General features: G+C 48.2%; 1 protein-coding gene across 15 annotated transcripts in view; it reads left to right on the forward strand.

Annotated features, from left to right (window-relative positions):
* The window catches only part of BRSK2 (BR serine/threonine kinase 2), a 450,698-nt gene that overhangs the window by 292,513 nt on the left and 142,096 nt on the right, over positions 1-16,089 (forward strand). For 14 of the 15 annotated variants that reach the window (XM_038404500.2, XM_043517782.1, XM_043517775.1 and 11 more), the window contains exon 3: positions 12,302-12,387. In XM_038404500.2, coding sequence (XP_038260428.1) covers positions 12,302-12,387 — 86 coding nt within the window. Of the gene's footprint in view, positions 1-12,301; positions 12,388-13,910; positions 13,965-16,089 lie in introns of all 15 variants that reach the window. The other variant, XM_043517779.1, reaches the window with a different exon arrangement.

Here is a 16,089-nt window from a genome sequence, read left to right on the forward strand (position 1 = left end):
CGGCTTTGCTGCTATTTTTAGCACAATACCTCAAGCAGGGCTAGCACATGTCTGTCTACCCAAAGTGTGAGGCACGCTCCCAGCTGCAGTATAGACATACCTTTACGGGTTACACTTATGAACTGCAGCCTGATCCACTGTTGCAACTTCACTGTGCAAAAAGGGCAGGGCTAGAAGGTACAGTCGGTCCCCATTGAAGACAGAAGTGCTGGCTCCACAGGCTGACACACAACTTCAGCATCAGGTTCCTCTGTCAGTGGCTGCCAGGTCTCCCTTCTGGGGTCCCTGTTCATTGCAGAGAGAGAAGTGCAAATACGAGTTTTGGGCATGCACTGCCCTTGGCCATTTCACAGACCCTGCTTAAAGGTCTGTGGTGCTGTTTGTCTGGCAGCGTTGTCACTGATTTCCCCCTGGAAGCTGCAGTTCTGCTTCAACAGCACATTTTTTAAAAAGGGAATAAAGGGGAAAGCTGTGAGTTGTGTCTGTGTCTGCTTCTGTCAATGCCAGTCTAAGGCATCTCAAAGGATGGTCCTGCTTAGAAACTGAGAAACTGAGTGTCCAGTCACCTGGCTGCATCTCCCCAAGTTTATTCACTAGTATGAAATGGACGTGGGGGGCTGATATATCAAAGGCTCCCATTCCTTTTTTAAAATTGCTATACGTTGTTGTTGTTGTCATTATTATTATTTCTATTATGGAAACAGCCAGAGGCTGCATGGAGATCAGGGCCCCATTGTGCTAGGTGCTATAAAGGCACATACAAAGAATTTACAATCTAAGGGTATGTCTTCACTACCCGCCGGATTGGCGGGCAGCGATCGATCCAGTGGCAATTGATTTATTGCATCTAGTCTAGACGCAATAAATCGACCCCCGAGCGCTCTCCCGTCAACTCCCATACTCCAGCGCCGCGAGAGTCGACAGGGAAGCGGCATCAGTCGACTCACTGCCGTGGAGACATCACGGTAAGTCGATCTAAGTACGTTGACTTCAGCTATGTTATTCACGTAGCTGAAGATGCGTAACTTGGATCAATCCCCCTGCCCAGTGTAGACCAGGGCTAAGAAGACAAGAGGCTGAAACAAAGTAGGAGCGGAAGGATGCAGTTGAATACATACTCATTTTACGCCTATAGTTGCCATGTTTTCAAATTATTGCTATCATTGGATTAAGGGATCCTCCACTGGTGTTGATGAGTCTACATCAGCAGATGATCTGGCCCAAGGTTCCAGCTATCATCAGCTTCCCCTGGAGTCATCATTAACTGGCTGGTTTCTTACAGGCACCAGAGATGGCTTTTAAGGAGAGATGTGAAGGTGCGCCCCAGCCTGTAACCAATCCCTTGGGAGTGACCCCGTTAGTGTGCCAGGCCCCAAGAACACATGCAGTTCCACAGGGGTTGGCCCCAAGACAGCAAAGCTGGGTCTTCAGGTGCCAGCGAAGCTGTCTCCCTCCATGGCTCCTTGCAATGAATCCTGTGGGGAGCCTTGTACTGCGTTTCTTCAGCACACCATGCTCTCAGCATTTCCAGCAGCCTTTTTAAAACATTAGTCACCTGACTCATATTGATTCTCTCTCTCTTTCTCTCTCTCTTTCTTTTGCCCTTAGTCCCAGGTGTGTGTCTGTCTCTCTCTCTCTCCCCAACGGCAGCTCTTAACCTTGCCACATGACACCTTTCTCCCTTGTTCTCCAGCTGGGGTCTTTGCTCTGCTTCCCTGCAGAGAGGTGGTGGAAAATCTCCTTCCTTTTGGCCATTGGTTGCTAGGTGTAAATGTCCTGTCCACTGGGGTTCCCATTGTCTTTCCAGATCTTCCACTGATATCGATCAGTTTCAACCAGTCCTTTAACGGACGCTTTCATGCCACCCTGGACAGATACATGACATAACACCTTATGTCCCCCGCTCTGCCCCAAGAGCAGCTTTTCAACCCTTTACACTCCATGCAAAGCCACACAAAGTACAGAGGGAAACTGAGGCATGCATAGACATCATGAACATATTACCAAAATTCCCACTTCGTCACCACCCTATCGATTAGTTCAGGGAGGCTGCAAGGGAGAAAGCATGGATACGTTTGTTGAAGAAACTGACTGAGATGAACAATGCTGACGTGATTGGTAGAGCAGAGGAAGCGGGGAGGGAGACTGACCCAATAAGAGACTAGATTAGAAAAATAGGTGGTGCTAAAGAGTCAGTTTCTTCAAGCTTTTCTAAAAATCACTTTCTGCAGTTCTCCCTCATTGTCCTTTCTCTTCCTCCCCCTCGCACTGACAGTGAATGCTACCCCCAAAGGGATCCATCCCACCGCACTGTGAGTATCTCTTCACTCTCCCAACCCATCTTTATGCCATCAGAGGCTCCTTTTCCCTATGGTATCCTTAGCAAGGCCATCAGAAGCCCTCCACTCACCTCAAGATCCTGCCTTGGGTTTTGAGAGTTTTGCTGCTTACCCCCAATTCTGCCCAGGTTGCTAGGAGCTTGTCTCCTCCCTACCACCCCATATCCTGCCTCCAGAATTAGGAGCTTCCTGTCTTCCCCTCTCTTCTCAGACCCTGCCTGTGGTGTCAGGCACACTCTCCAAGTGTTTGCAGCTGTCCTTTCGAAAATCCTTAATGTCTGTGCATCTCCATCTCAGCTCTTGTGAAAAGAACTCATCAACTGATATGCTTTAAATCAAACTTTCCATTCATATTTTGTGTGCACAATCCCTTTCTACTCAGTGCATCTGCTGGGCCTTTCCTTCCCATCCCACACCTCCGTACACCATCACACTGAAAGTGCTTGTCTGACAGCCATCGAAAAGATCAGCATCTGCTAACGTAAGCTAGGAATATGAGCTCCCAAGTTGCTCCTCTCTGTGCATTCCTGCACTGGAGCTGTCATGCCTGCTGCACATGTTGGGCTGCCTAGCACATAAATACCTGATCTGGCCCAGGACAGTGACTGGTGGACTTGCTTAAAGGATTGCTCATGAGCCCTGGATCGCAGACAAATGTGGAACTCAGGCACCTGGTGAAATGACCTTTGGTTTGATAGAGGTTGTGAGTGCTGGGTTCCTACATCTTAGTTTGATGGTGACTGTAGGGTAGCTCATGAGTGTTGGACCATAAAGACTCTGGTTTGCCATTGCAGGGTTGTTCTTGGTGGCTGGGCTGCTGCAGGTGGGTTTTTTTTTCCTCCTCAGAAAAATAACAGTGAACATTTTGCTTTGGGGCAAAAGAAGAAAACAGCACTTAAAAATGATAAGGTGGGTAAAGAAAGAAAAGGTCAAATATTGGGTCAGTCGTCCTTAACAGTGTCACTTGGATTTGTGTCCTTTGTTCTGAACTCTTTATTGATGGTAATTGTGACGTGGTGATCACCGGTAACAACAGGATGCACAGAGAGGATAGCTGGCTTCTGGCGTAGAGGGGCTAATTCTGCTGAGTGTTGTCAGAGAGTTGCACGTCTGCCACTTCGCCATGTACCATTGGGCGGCAGATAATCCCATGTACTGAATGAATAAATCCACTTGTTGTCAGCTCCCATCAGTGTCACATGCATGAAAGCCTGATGCTATTTAAAGAGACATACTGTGCAAATAAGTCTAAACGCCATGAGGGAACATGTTTACTGTCTGGGTTGTGATGGAGCACCACGTGTGTTGAACTTCCTGGTGTAAGACAGCAGTTCTGCACAGGGGCTACCATGAACCAGATTAGATGAACTAAGAACCAACACCAAACCAGACCTGTTCCCTTAAGAACTTTGGACTCAACCTATGAGAACAAACCAGTGGATCTCCTCTTAAAGTTCTGGAGCTGTGCTGAAACCGATAAGATTGTTTCACGTGAGGATTCTTGATGTTTCCATTTTGGCTGATTTCACATCCTTCAGATTTCTATCATGCTGTCAGGGGTCTGGTCCTTCAGCAGCAACCTCCTGGGTACTTGACAGGGTTGTATACTCACTTTGGGTCTGGTTGCTCAAGTGAGGACCCTAAATAGCACTCTGAAGGGGATGGAGTCTCAGCCCTTCAGCCAAGTCCCTCTGGATCCTCAGCCCTTCTGGGCTCCTGGGGAACAAACAGACAACTTAGGATCAGGAAAATAAAAGAACGAAAAAAATATACAATCCCAGGTGAGCTACTGGCCTCTCTTCCTTCAGAGAGGCCTTGGACAGGCCACAGTCTGTCTCAAAGTCTGCTGGCTCAGCAGGAGAGGGACCTTTGCCTCAGGGGACTTGGGCCTTCTTTTAGGAAAGGGAGCAGGCTCTGCTCTCTGCCAGACCTCTCCATGGGGGCAACTGGGAAACTCAGCGCTCTGCTCTGCTCTTCTCCCAGAGCTGCCTGCTACTGAGCTGAGTGTACCCCCTCTTGAACTCGTCCTCCATTCTTGACATAACTTTCAGACGCAGCAGGGCAGGGCCACTCCAGCACAGAGCAACTCCTTAACCGCTTCCTGCCTGGTGCGGGGTTTATAGAACCCTCTCAAGCATGCTCATTTTTCAGTTCAAATATCAAGCCCACCTTTGCACGTGCATTCCTTTTTTTTTTTTTTACTTGGAAATGGGCTTATTTTCATTTAAGTGAAAAATTTGCCAAGCGTGGCAATATGATTATTATTTATTATTTGGTACGTGATAGAATGGGCTTATTGTGACTTTGCAGCAAAATGAAAAAAACCTCAGATTTCCACTGATTTCATCTTTTGTTGCAAATATTTCACATACTTCTGTCCAGCAGCTTCTTTTAGGGATTGCCAGTGCCAATTATTATTTTTACTTAATTATCTTGTTGTTTACAGAATCAGTTTTAAACCTCAGATGCTTGGAGGAAAGCATGAAACCCCAGTTAGTCTCCTCCTGACTGTGCAAAACTGTAGAACGGGGCAAATAGATTTCTTTCAGACATCAGCTAATGGTCATTATGGGTCTGATCCAAAACCCATTAAAGTTAATGGAAGTGTTTCCATTGACCACAGTTACCTTTGGATCTGGCCCTATATACACTGAAGCATGAGATTAGTTGCTAATATGTAACTGCGTGAATTAATCTTCATAAATGAGCTAGATCCTGAGATCCTTAATCAGTTTCTACATAGTCCTTATTCAGGCAAACTCCCATTAAGTTGATTGCATGGGTAATAGCCCAGGCCAATTCAGGGTTCGGGGTAAGGTGTGTAAATGATTAATCATTTAAGGCCAGATTCTGCCACCTCTACTCCCTTTGAGTAGTACCTTATTGCTCAAGTGCTCCCAAGTGCTTGGGACTGTTTGTGTAGTATGATACTGCTCCGCATGAGTAAGGTCACCAGAATCGATTTGTCTCAACAATATCCTGCAGCAGTGAGTCCCACATGCCAACTACATGTTGTATAAAAACACTCACTTTTTTCCATGTTAAATGTGTTTCTTCTTTTAATTTTTACTGTCCTGTAGTTTATCCTTGTATTGTGGGAAATAGGAGCACTAGACTAGCCTTTACTAGGCCCATCATTTTGTCCTAGTCTCGAGTGTAGCCTAGTTTCACAAACTCTCCTCAGTCCCAAACCATGCTTATTTCCACTTGGGATGGAAGCAGAAATACCAACATGCCAGGGGGGTGGCTGATTTCGTGTTCTTTCCAGTGTGCCCAGAATGAGGACTTTCTAGAAGGCTTGGTATCATGCCTGGTACCATTCCAGTGCCTGGCACCACATGAAATCATTGACACCTCTGCAAAAGGGGTATAAAACCCCACCACTTTGATTTGACAGCATTTTACACCCACTCTGTGCTCTCATTGCACAGATGTCAATAACACCAACAGGTGCAAGGCAGTGGAGGATCTGGCCCCTTGTCACTGCAAGATTTCTAGCCCAAAGAGCTTCAGGTCCCATCCAAAATGCTTGGATTCTGAACCAAAATTCTTAATCCTTTGAAGTTCACCACACAGCTGACCATCCCCGAACTCTGGGAAAGTTCAGATCTGGATTTGATCTTCCTGGCTTGTATCCATCACCAGTTACTTAGGGGAAATGTGGGGCACTGATAACTGTTTAATTATTTAATTGCTTTGAAGTAAAGCAGGGTCAACACTAAAGAAAATTTCAGGCGAAACTCCAAACACCCCAAGTTAGTGAAGGTTAAGGGAAGTAGGGCAACCTGTAGCCTACCATCCTACCATGGCTTTATTCCCTCCCTCTCCCCCTCTCTCTCTCTCTCTCTCTCTCTTGCTGCTGTCTCAGGTCTGCATTTTACATGATATAGGACCCACTGGTATCAATGGAGAAAAGAATAGGGGCTCACCTTTGTGGGATGATTTGGTGCACTTCTACTGCAAGAGAAGAGAATTGCCTTCCCCCCTTCCCCAGCATTCTAAGTGTAGGGCTGTCAGCTGCAATTCACAGGGAAATATAGCCGCGAAAGGTGACTGTGTAGCGTTTCAGAAGAGCTTGCAGAGAAGCTACCGTCTCGTAACACTAGACAACCATCCAGCCCATTTAGCAAATGCATGCAGCTCCACTTTCCGGGCAGGTGGTACAGTCACAAATACCGGGCAGATGAATGTGAATGAAAAGCAGTTCCTCTGTACTGTTCGGACGGATCCCAACTCTGATTCCTGCTGGTTCCTGTCCCGGCCTCATAGCTACATTCGTGCACAGTGTGCTGTGAGTCAAGAGATGAGACAGGGCAGTGCCTCTCATCGCCAAGAACTAGTCAGATGAGATGGGCTTAAACCCAAAGGGATGCGAGCCCCTCTGGGGGGTGAAGTAGAGATGGAGGGGGGCAAGTGAAGGTTTTACATTACTCCTGCTAAGGGTTACATGGCCCTCGTGCTGGTCTCCATTATTAGCCGAGTTACTGGAGCGTCCTGACAGCTAATCAGCTTCCTGCATAGATCTTAAAAACCAGTGATTAGCACCTGCAAGGTCACAAGTCAGCAACGTGGCTCTATTGGCCTTGCACAGACTTTTGTAACCCCTCTCCCCAGCTTGGAGGATTTGGGGTGCTGCACAGGCATAATCCTCTGCAAGATGAGGGCACCCAGGTTGTGTCTGGGAGCCTCTCATGGAACCCAGTGTTTGTGTGATTATTTGTGTTCTTCATTTACTACAGACTCCCTAAGTCTCTCTGGACAGACTATTCTAGGCTTGGCCTGCTCTCTGGTAATTGCATCCACATTAAAGCAGACCCTCCCCCGACAGGGCTCTCCCTTGCCCTGTCCTTGCCGGCTCAGAGCTGGGCAGTGATACATGAGTTTTGGTAGAGCAGCGATGTGCAAAAGTGATGCCAGTAGCTGGCAAAGGTTAGGAGAAGAAGGCAAAGTTGTGCCCTATTTAAGGCCAGTTCTGTTTTGCTTTATTGCTCTTGTTTGCTAACTGTGTGGATTGCTACTAGTCCCTTCTAATCCATGCATCAATAGAACCACTGTTCAGAGCTACATACTATGTCTCACCCGTATCAATCATTGTGGGAGTGGGAGAGTGGGGTCTGGGGGAGCCGCTCATTACTGCAGTGGTAAGTTGAGAATTGAATATGGTACATTGCAGCTCTGTGGTGCCATGGAGTGGAGGAGGGGTAGGACTCTGCTGAAGCAAGGGTAAGCTATATTTAGGCTGCTGGACAGAGATTGTGTCATTCTCTCTAGCTTCCTAGCACACACAGCCTTCAGAGCCTACTTCCATTACATAGGGTCCTGACATAGACAATAATAAAAATATAATATTTTGCACTCATAAAGCATCTTTCATCAGATGACTGCAAAGTGCTCTGCAAAGGCAGGTAAGTTTTATTGTCCTCATTTTGCAGATGGAGAAGATAAGGGGACAGAGAGATCTTGTGACTTGCCTACCATCATAAACCAAGTTGGTGGCAAACTCTGGAATGGAGCCTGAAAGTATTAATTCCCAGCCCCCCTGCTCTAACCAGTGGGCAGTGCTGCCTTGCAGAATGGACTGCTGAGGCAGCAGTGTGATCCTGCGCCAGATCGCCATTCATTGTTTTGAAATACTGTGTAGAGTATCGAGCCTGGCGTTCGCCACAGATTTGGAGTCTGAATGTAGATAAACCCAAATTCCCCCCTCAGAATTCAGATACCAGAAGGTTATTATGCATTTTCCTGCAAAAATAAACATGGGACCCTCCTTAGGCCTGCACCAAAACTGCTGAAGGTGGCACAAGCAAGGTTAAAGCCGAGCATAAAACGGTGGAGTAGCAAGTGAATAATTGCTTTAATGTCTTATTTTCACCTGTTTCAAGAAGACCAGCTAGTAATATAACTGAATTCTTTCCTCCAAGTGATATTGTCATAAATCTCTGCCTCTTCATGCCCCCGTCTGCTCACACTTTCGGAATAGTAACCAAACAGTACCTTGGGTGAGTGCTGCAATCCATTACTCATTCATGCTGGATGTGTGGCCAGAGCTGCCACAACAGGGTTTTTTCCAAAGCAGTGAATCTCCCTTGTGATTAGATAACACAGGGCTTGTCAACTGCAAGGTGTAGCATCCTTCACAGTCATGGGAGCCCCTAAAGGGAGGACTGTAAAGAGAGATAAGTCCAGCTGTTTAGTTCCGTAGCCAGTATGGTGATCACACTTCTCATGAAATGCCTTGTTGCTCCCTCCACCCCCGGTAAACTTCGTTGTTGGTGTGGTGTCAGTCTCTCAGCTCTGGAGAGCTGGTGTGTTGAATGCCAGTGACTGAGCTCGGGAATGTGCTGAGAAGTTGGGGAGCTTTTTTGTGCCTAGTGTTGGGGACTCAGCCCTGGGAAATGTATGTACGGAAAGGTCATTGTGCTTTTGTGCATGTGTGTGTATGCACAGTGCTGGCATTGGAGCTATAGAATTGCAAAGAAAAGTTAGGTGAGCTTGTGTGCCCAATGCCAAGCTCTGGGGATGCTCTGCATGACCTTGTGAGCCTACAATACAGTTATTTTCTCATCTCATTTGCTGTGGATGTTTGAGATGTCTGAATCTTTGATCTTGCCTTCCCCTCCTATTAATGGTCCATCAGGTTGTGGTACTTTTTTTGTTCTGCCCAATGGAGTGTGCTCTCTGACCAGTCAGGTGCATGTCCTCTGCCTTGCCTCCAACCTCTGTTCGCTCCATTTATCTCCTCACCTGAGAGTGTGCCAGACCCTCATTCTGAGCCATCTGTCAAAGTGCAAGGAGATGTTTGCACTGTGGAGGCAAGAGGACACAATAATGCCCCATAGAAGAGCCCTGCTGCTCTGTGGATGTATTTTACAGCAGTGGCGTCCCCCCCAGTGCTAGCAGAAACAGAACACATGTTTGCAGTATTATTAGCTAGAGCTATTACTATTCATATAGCATAGTGATTCAAGAGTGTCCATGAGGAGAAAATCCCTTTCGCCTCCTGCCCACCTCCCCCGCTAAAACATAGAATGGGGAATAAATTGTGATGTTAGTGATGGACTCTGCCATGGATAGGTGGGCACGTGTTCCGGTTCATCAGGCATTCATCAGAAGGGCTGGCAATTTGGTCACTAACTATGGCATCCCACCCTCCCTCCCTGCTCTGATCTGACCTTGGAGAGTGGGTGGAATGAATGCAGATAGGTTGAGTTGCCATGGAGCATTAGAGGGATTTTGCATTCCAGTAGCGGTATGTCACTATCACTGTGACAAGCCACGCTGTATTTGGGCAGCTCCTTTCTCCGAGGTGCTAACTTGAAGACAGAAGGGGGAATTGATTTCAGAGAAATCTTCCTAAATATGAATGAGTCTCAGGGGGTGTTTTTTCCTTAAATGCAACCTTGTCAGGCCAAGCGCTTGATGAGACCCCTCCAAATACCAACAGGTATCTTGTGAGATGAAGGACATTGGGTCTTTGTGGAAGGGGTCAGAGTGAACCGGCTTCTTCACAGTAGTACAATAGCTGCATTTTTGTGAAATTGTTGTAGGATAAAACTGCATACTGCAGATTTCTGTTTTCATGGATTGCTTTCTGCTTAGTGGTGGTGATGGGAAGATGATGTCTACGAGTTATCACCACCAGCAATGTGTGTCACTGAAGCTTGGTTCATAGGAGAGTTCTATGAGAATTGCAGTACCACATGTATACTTACACACAAACAATGTGTGTGTGTGTGTGTGTCTCTTTCTCTCTCTCGTGGAATGTCATTGATTCCACTGGAGCTGCTAATATATCTCCCCTCACCCCAGCTAGGAAATAGATATTTCCTGAGATCACAAGTGTGGAAGTGGATCTATCAAGTGGCTTCTGATTCTGCAGAGAAGAATAAACACCTTGAAAGAATAAGAAAGGGACTGTCCCAGAGGCACATGTACCTTTTCTTCCAATGTGAGAGAGGCTGAGAGTTTCACTGGTTTCTGTCTGGGAGACGTGACCTCATCACTAAGGCTTGAGAACTACAGCTCCCAAAGTGCCATGCAGAAAGCTCTACCTGTCTGTCAGGAGGAGAAGTTCTATGCTTAATGGTTGGTGGAAGAACATACTCAGCAAGTTAAGGGACACCAAGAAATAAAGCTGTGTGGGAAGAAGTTCCTGGGGGGTTATCAGGTTACTAGGGGTTTGATGCTCTGGCACAGCATTGCAGTGTGTGTTGATTGCGAAGATGACAGCTGCAGGGCAACCAGTTACAGTATTTTTTTTTTGGGAGGTGGGGGGAAGTCTAGCTAGAGTCCATCCTTCTTTTGAATGGTTGGCTAATCCTGCCCTGGTGGACTTTTGAAAACTGGTCTTGCACCTATATATATATTGCCTGGTTTTGTCTGTACACTGCCTGCCTTAGGCTATCTCTTCACGGCAGAGTTAACTAGAGTTAGCTACACTCACCACAAATACTCACTGTGGGCAGGGGTGAAAGTAACTCCGGACACTTACTGGTACAGGGCCGGGGCTGGGCCTTGGGTGGAAGGGGCGGGGCTGGGGGGGTCAGCATCCCCCAGCCAGCCCTTCCAGGCCACCTGGCCCACGCCGACTGGGGCTCCAGTGGCAATTTAAAGGGCCCACGGCAGCAGCATCCGGAGCCCTGGGCCCTTTTAAATCGCTGGCCTCAGGGCAGCTGCTCCCTTCCACCCCTGTCCATCGGCCGCCGAGGGGGAGCAAAAGGGGCAGGGACGTTAAAGCACTGCCTGGTCCTTTGCTGCGGCAGCGTTTAACGTTGCTGTCCCTTCCCCCCACCCCTTCGGCAGCCCTGTCAGTATGGACCCTACCAGCAGGGCTGCCGACGTAGGAGGCAAAAGGGGTAGGGACATTAAAGTGTTGTTGCAGCAGCGCTTTAACGTGGGCTGCGTACGGGCCGGTGCGGGTTCTTAGCAGTACGCCGTACTGGCCCACTTTCACCCCTGACTGTGGGTTCATTAACTCCTCTTCAGTTAGCCTATCTGGAGTGAGAGCGGTCACGCTGCAATATAACTCTCGAGCAACACAGAGTGATTGTATTAGTGGCACAGGGTCTTGATGAGTTGTGCTAACTTGAGCTGCAGCTTGTACGCCCAAAGGGCCAACCAACTCGATTTAAAAGCACCATCACATTTGAGTTAAGGTTTGTGTGTATGGTCAGGACTCAAGTTGGGGGCCACGCTCAATTTATAACTACAGTTAACTCTGCATTGAAGACAAGTCCTCAGAGTAGCCATGTTTTGGATGGGTCGAGGACTGAGAGAAAGGATGGTCTTGTGATTAAGACACTGGACTGGCTCTCCAGAAATCTGTGGTCAGTTCCTGGGTCTGCATTAGACTTCTTGTGTAACACTGGGCAAATCCCTTGCCCTTTCTGTGTCTCACCTCACCTGCTGCAAAATGAAAGTACTTCCTTTCTCCCACTATTTGCCTGTCTTCTCTGTTTAGACTGTAATCTCTGTGGGCCCTGACTCTCTCCTACTATGTGTATGTACAATGCCTAGCACAATGAGCCCATCCAAGGCCCACTGAAGTCAGTTGTAGTTGGGATCATGGGTTAGACGTTCAGTCATCTGAGAGTCATGGCGTGAGCATAGGACTGTGAGACAGGAACCTCCTGCATTCTGTGCCGGTTCTGCAACTGCCTACCTGTGTGGATCGGACATGCCATTTAGTCCTCTGCCTCAGTTTCCCTATGAGCAAAATAGGGATAGTATTATTTACCAACTTTTATAGGGGAGGGGATGGTGAGGATGAATTCATGTTTTCTGAAGTGCAGTATAAATGCTAAGTACTATTATTATAGTTTCTGTTTGTTTGCTCATTAGTGCATGAAAGGGAGGGTCAGAAGGGGTGGGAAATGGGTAAGGGGACAATATGTGTTATGATTTCTAATGTAACCTAAGACATGTCTTCTAACCTTCGCTTCTGTTTCTCTTTTCTCTTCCAGGTGGAGCGGGAAATAGCCATCCTGAAGTTGATAGAACACCCCCATGTTTTAAAGCTGCATGACGTTTATGAAAATAAAAAATATTTGTAGGTATCATTGGCTTTTGCCAGGGAGTAAGAAAGGAAATTGAAGGGAAGGCATTTGGGGGGAGAAATGTTTGGAGACGACATAACAGTGCAAAGAGACTGGAATAGGATTTGAGGTCACTCTAAACTTTGCTGCCCATATGGTGCCTGCTATCAGCACTTGACTGAGAAGAGAATGGTTTTCATTGACTTGGTTTCCTCGTTCCCTCTTTTCTTCTGTTTTTCTCCCTTTCCTGCCTTAAAAAAAATTTAAATTACAAAAAAAGCCTTTTTCTATAATATTTAACTGATATAGAGGGGCAAAATCCAGGTTAGTAGACTCCAAATTTGACCTGCCTCAAAACTGTTATAATCTGGTGGATAAAATCCTCCAGATTCTAAATATTTTAAATTAAACCCTCAGCTCTTTCACCAAGAAAATTAATTTTTAAAATGTCCAAACAATAATAGCTATTGTTTTTGTAAGGCCTACATGTCTATACCCGTCAGTGATATTGGTCCACAGACAGAATTATTTTAGCTTGACAAGGTACCAGATACTTTGAAATTGTTGTCAAACAAACAAGACACATTAATCTTGGCTCAACTGAAAAAAAATCAATGTTTTTTCCAAATGGAAAAGGGCAAATCCAGAAGGTAGTTAAATGTGATTTCCAGGTTTTTAACAGGGAAGAGTGTTTAAGCTATTTTTGAAAATCACGTTCCAGCAGTGACCCCCCTTAATGTCACAGCAGTATAAGGGTGTAATCACTGAACCAAGGAATGTGTGTTGAATGGATGTAATAATCCCATATCGACCATACGACCAAGCTTGTTACTGGAGCAATGATTTCCTATTCCAAGAAGTGAGGCCTCGGCATTCAAGGGTTAGTTTAATAGAGCTGGTAGTAATTTCTTTTGGATTCCGAAGCCTCCTCTGGAACAGAGCCTGCCCAGGGTGGTGAACAATGGCCACCAGATGGCTTGTCACAGGTGCTGGATGGAGCTGGCTCCCATGTATCTTCAGCTACATGCGGTGGGCCAGATCCTTAGCTGGTATAAGTGGGCATGACTCCACTGAAGTCCAGTTTGCACTAGCTGAGGATGTAGCCCCAAGTGTCGTGGCAAGCCAGCCTTCTTTGCAAGGGAGGGGTGGTAAAGGGAGTGTGGGCTGACAGGAATAAAATTTCTATAGCCAATGCATTCTGATTTAATTGAGGAAAAAGAGGCACTGGTAATAAGCAGGGACCCAATCTTGCTCCTGTTGAAGTCAATGGGAAGACTCCTAGTTTATTTCAGTGAGGGATGGGATCAGACCTCAGGCTTCCTATTGGCTGAGTGAAAAGGAGTCTTTTTCATGTGTGAGCCCTTTTTTCTTATATCTCCAACCTGTCCATTGACGGGCAGTGTGCATTTGGGTGATTGATACAATGTACAAATGCCTGGAAAACAAAGGCCAAACTGAATAGTGCAGGGTGGAGTTTGGATTAAAATATCATTATTTTTGCAGTATTGACAGTCATTGTGCATCTCTTTTCTCTTAGATACAGATGCCTTGAACAAATGGTCTCTGCACATGTGTGCAGATATCTGCTGAAGTAGGTTGCATTTTTACCCGCTCCTGGATTCTTTTACTGCATGGAGGATGGTGCTGTTTAATGGTTAGAACGTGGAATTCATGCTCTACTGCTCTACTTCGAGTAGTGTCCCTATGGGTGCTCCACTGTAGTGTGTTTGCATCCCTACACTGTTGATCCGAGAACTTCCGTAGCTGTGTACGGCCAGCATATCCGCAGTCTCTCCTCATGCCCTGCCCCGAGGCTAGCCAGCGAGTGCAGGCCAACCCTCCTCAGTTCCTTCTCAACTGCCCCGGCTAGAGACGGAGCTATTCGCAGTCCGTTACAACCATTACTCTCCCTTTACATTTCTATAGCCAGTTAGTCTCCTAGTACGTAGTTGTAATTGTAGTTTTCTTTTTCTTTCTTATTTTTTTTCCCTGAAAACATCATTTAAAAAAAGAGACTTTATTTTTTGCCACTTTTTCTCGTTGGGGACCCTTCCCTCAACATGATATGCCCAGTTCACTGGGCTTCAGGAAGTACCTCTCCTGCAAAGAGGCGATCCATGTCACAGACAAGCACTCCCGGTGCATTCGCTGCCTCAGGGAAGGCCACATTCCACAAAAGTGTGGTCTTTGCCAGCAACTCAGGCCCTGGTCTCGTAAGGACAGGGAGCTGAGACAGAAGATCATCTTCTTGGATGCAGTATAAGGGTGCATCTTCTCCAGTGGTGAGCTGGAGCCGGTTCGCGTGAACCGGTTGTTAAATTTGGAACCAGTTTTGGAACCAGTTGTTACAAATTGTTACGGCTCCCTGAGCTTCCAGCCGGGGAGGCTCCCCTGGCCCCTCCCCCACCTTCCCCCCTCTCGCAGAGCCTCAGCGTGCCACCCCACCGGCGCCAGCGCTCTGGGCCGCTCCTGGGCAGCTCTGCAGCTCCTGCCACTTTGAGCCGAATGGTAAGGGGGTGGGGCTGCGAGCTCCAGCGGGCCACATGGCATCCATACACGCTGCCCTGAGCAGCGTGGTAAGGAGGCTGAGCCGGGGCTGGGAGGAGGGGTTGGATAAGGGGCAGGGAGGGGGTAGAGGTTCTGGGAGGGCGGTCAAGGGACTCAGAACGGGGGGGGGGGGTAGGTGTGGGAGTTCCGGGGGGTCTGTCGGGCAGGGCCGGTGCAACCACTAAGCAGCTGCCTAGGGAGCCAAGTAGTTGGGGGAACCAAAAAGAGGTGCCCCCCCAAATTTTTTTAAACAGCGGAGCCCAAGGCTGCCGCTGCCCCCCGGCTCCAGAGGGGGCCGCCCATGGTGCAGCCAGTCCCTCCCCCCGGGGGAGCAGTTGGCGGCGGAGTGGGGAAGGGGAGGGTCAAGCCCTAGTAGCTGCGCCTTCTTCCCCACACCGCTGGGTGTCTACTCCACATGCAAGGTACCTAGCTGGGCCGCGGGGAGCCACATGGGCCCGTGGAGCGCCGGGGGGTGGACAGGTCCAGTCCCTGGCCTGGGGAATGGTGTATGTGAGAGCAAGCCGGGCACCTCTCCCCCAGCCAGTGCCACCCCTTCCGACACCCACCGACCAGCTACCTTCTCCCCTGTGCACCCCCCACCCCAACAACCCACCCTGTCCTGCCACTTTTGCCTCTGGGCAACCTCCACCCGGCAACCCCCACTGCAAGCCACGGTCACCTTCACCCCTGCATCAACCTCGGGACCCCCCCCACCTGCCATCTCCCTGCTGCCCACTCCTCTCTTGTGCAAACCCCTCCCTGCCACCTTCACCCCACTGCAACAACCCCAGGCATATACACACCCCCACCTGCCAGCCCTTTGCAACAACCCCCTCCTGCCCAGTTTTCCCTTGTGCCACTCCCTCCCTGCCACTGCACCCACTGCAACGAGCCCTTTTTGCTTCTGTGCAATCTCTTCCCTACCACTACACTCCCACCACCTCCACCTCTTGGCACATCCCTTAAATCAGAACTTTTTATAGGGAACGGGTTGCTAAGATTTTGGCAGCTCATCACTGCCTCCGACCTTTTCCGGACCTGCACCAAGAGCTACCTGGCAGACATGAGTCTCCCCACAGGCCTCAACATCCAAAGGCTGTGGGTTGAAGAAACGAGCAGCTGAGCCCTCTCAGAAGTCCCCACAGTGAGCCCCGAGCTAGCCGTAAATG

The sequence above is a fragment of the Dermochelys coriacea genome, chromosome 6, assembly GCF_009764565.3.
Source record: "Dermochelys coriacea isolate rDerCor1 chromosome 6, rDerCor1.pri.v4, whole genome shotgun sequence".
In the NCBI taxonomy this organism is placed as follows: domain Eukaryota; kingdom Metazoa; phylum Chordata; order Testudines; family Dermochelyidae; genus Dermochelys; species Dermochelys coriacea.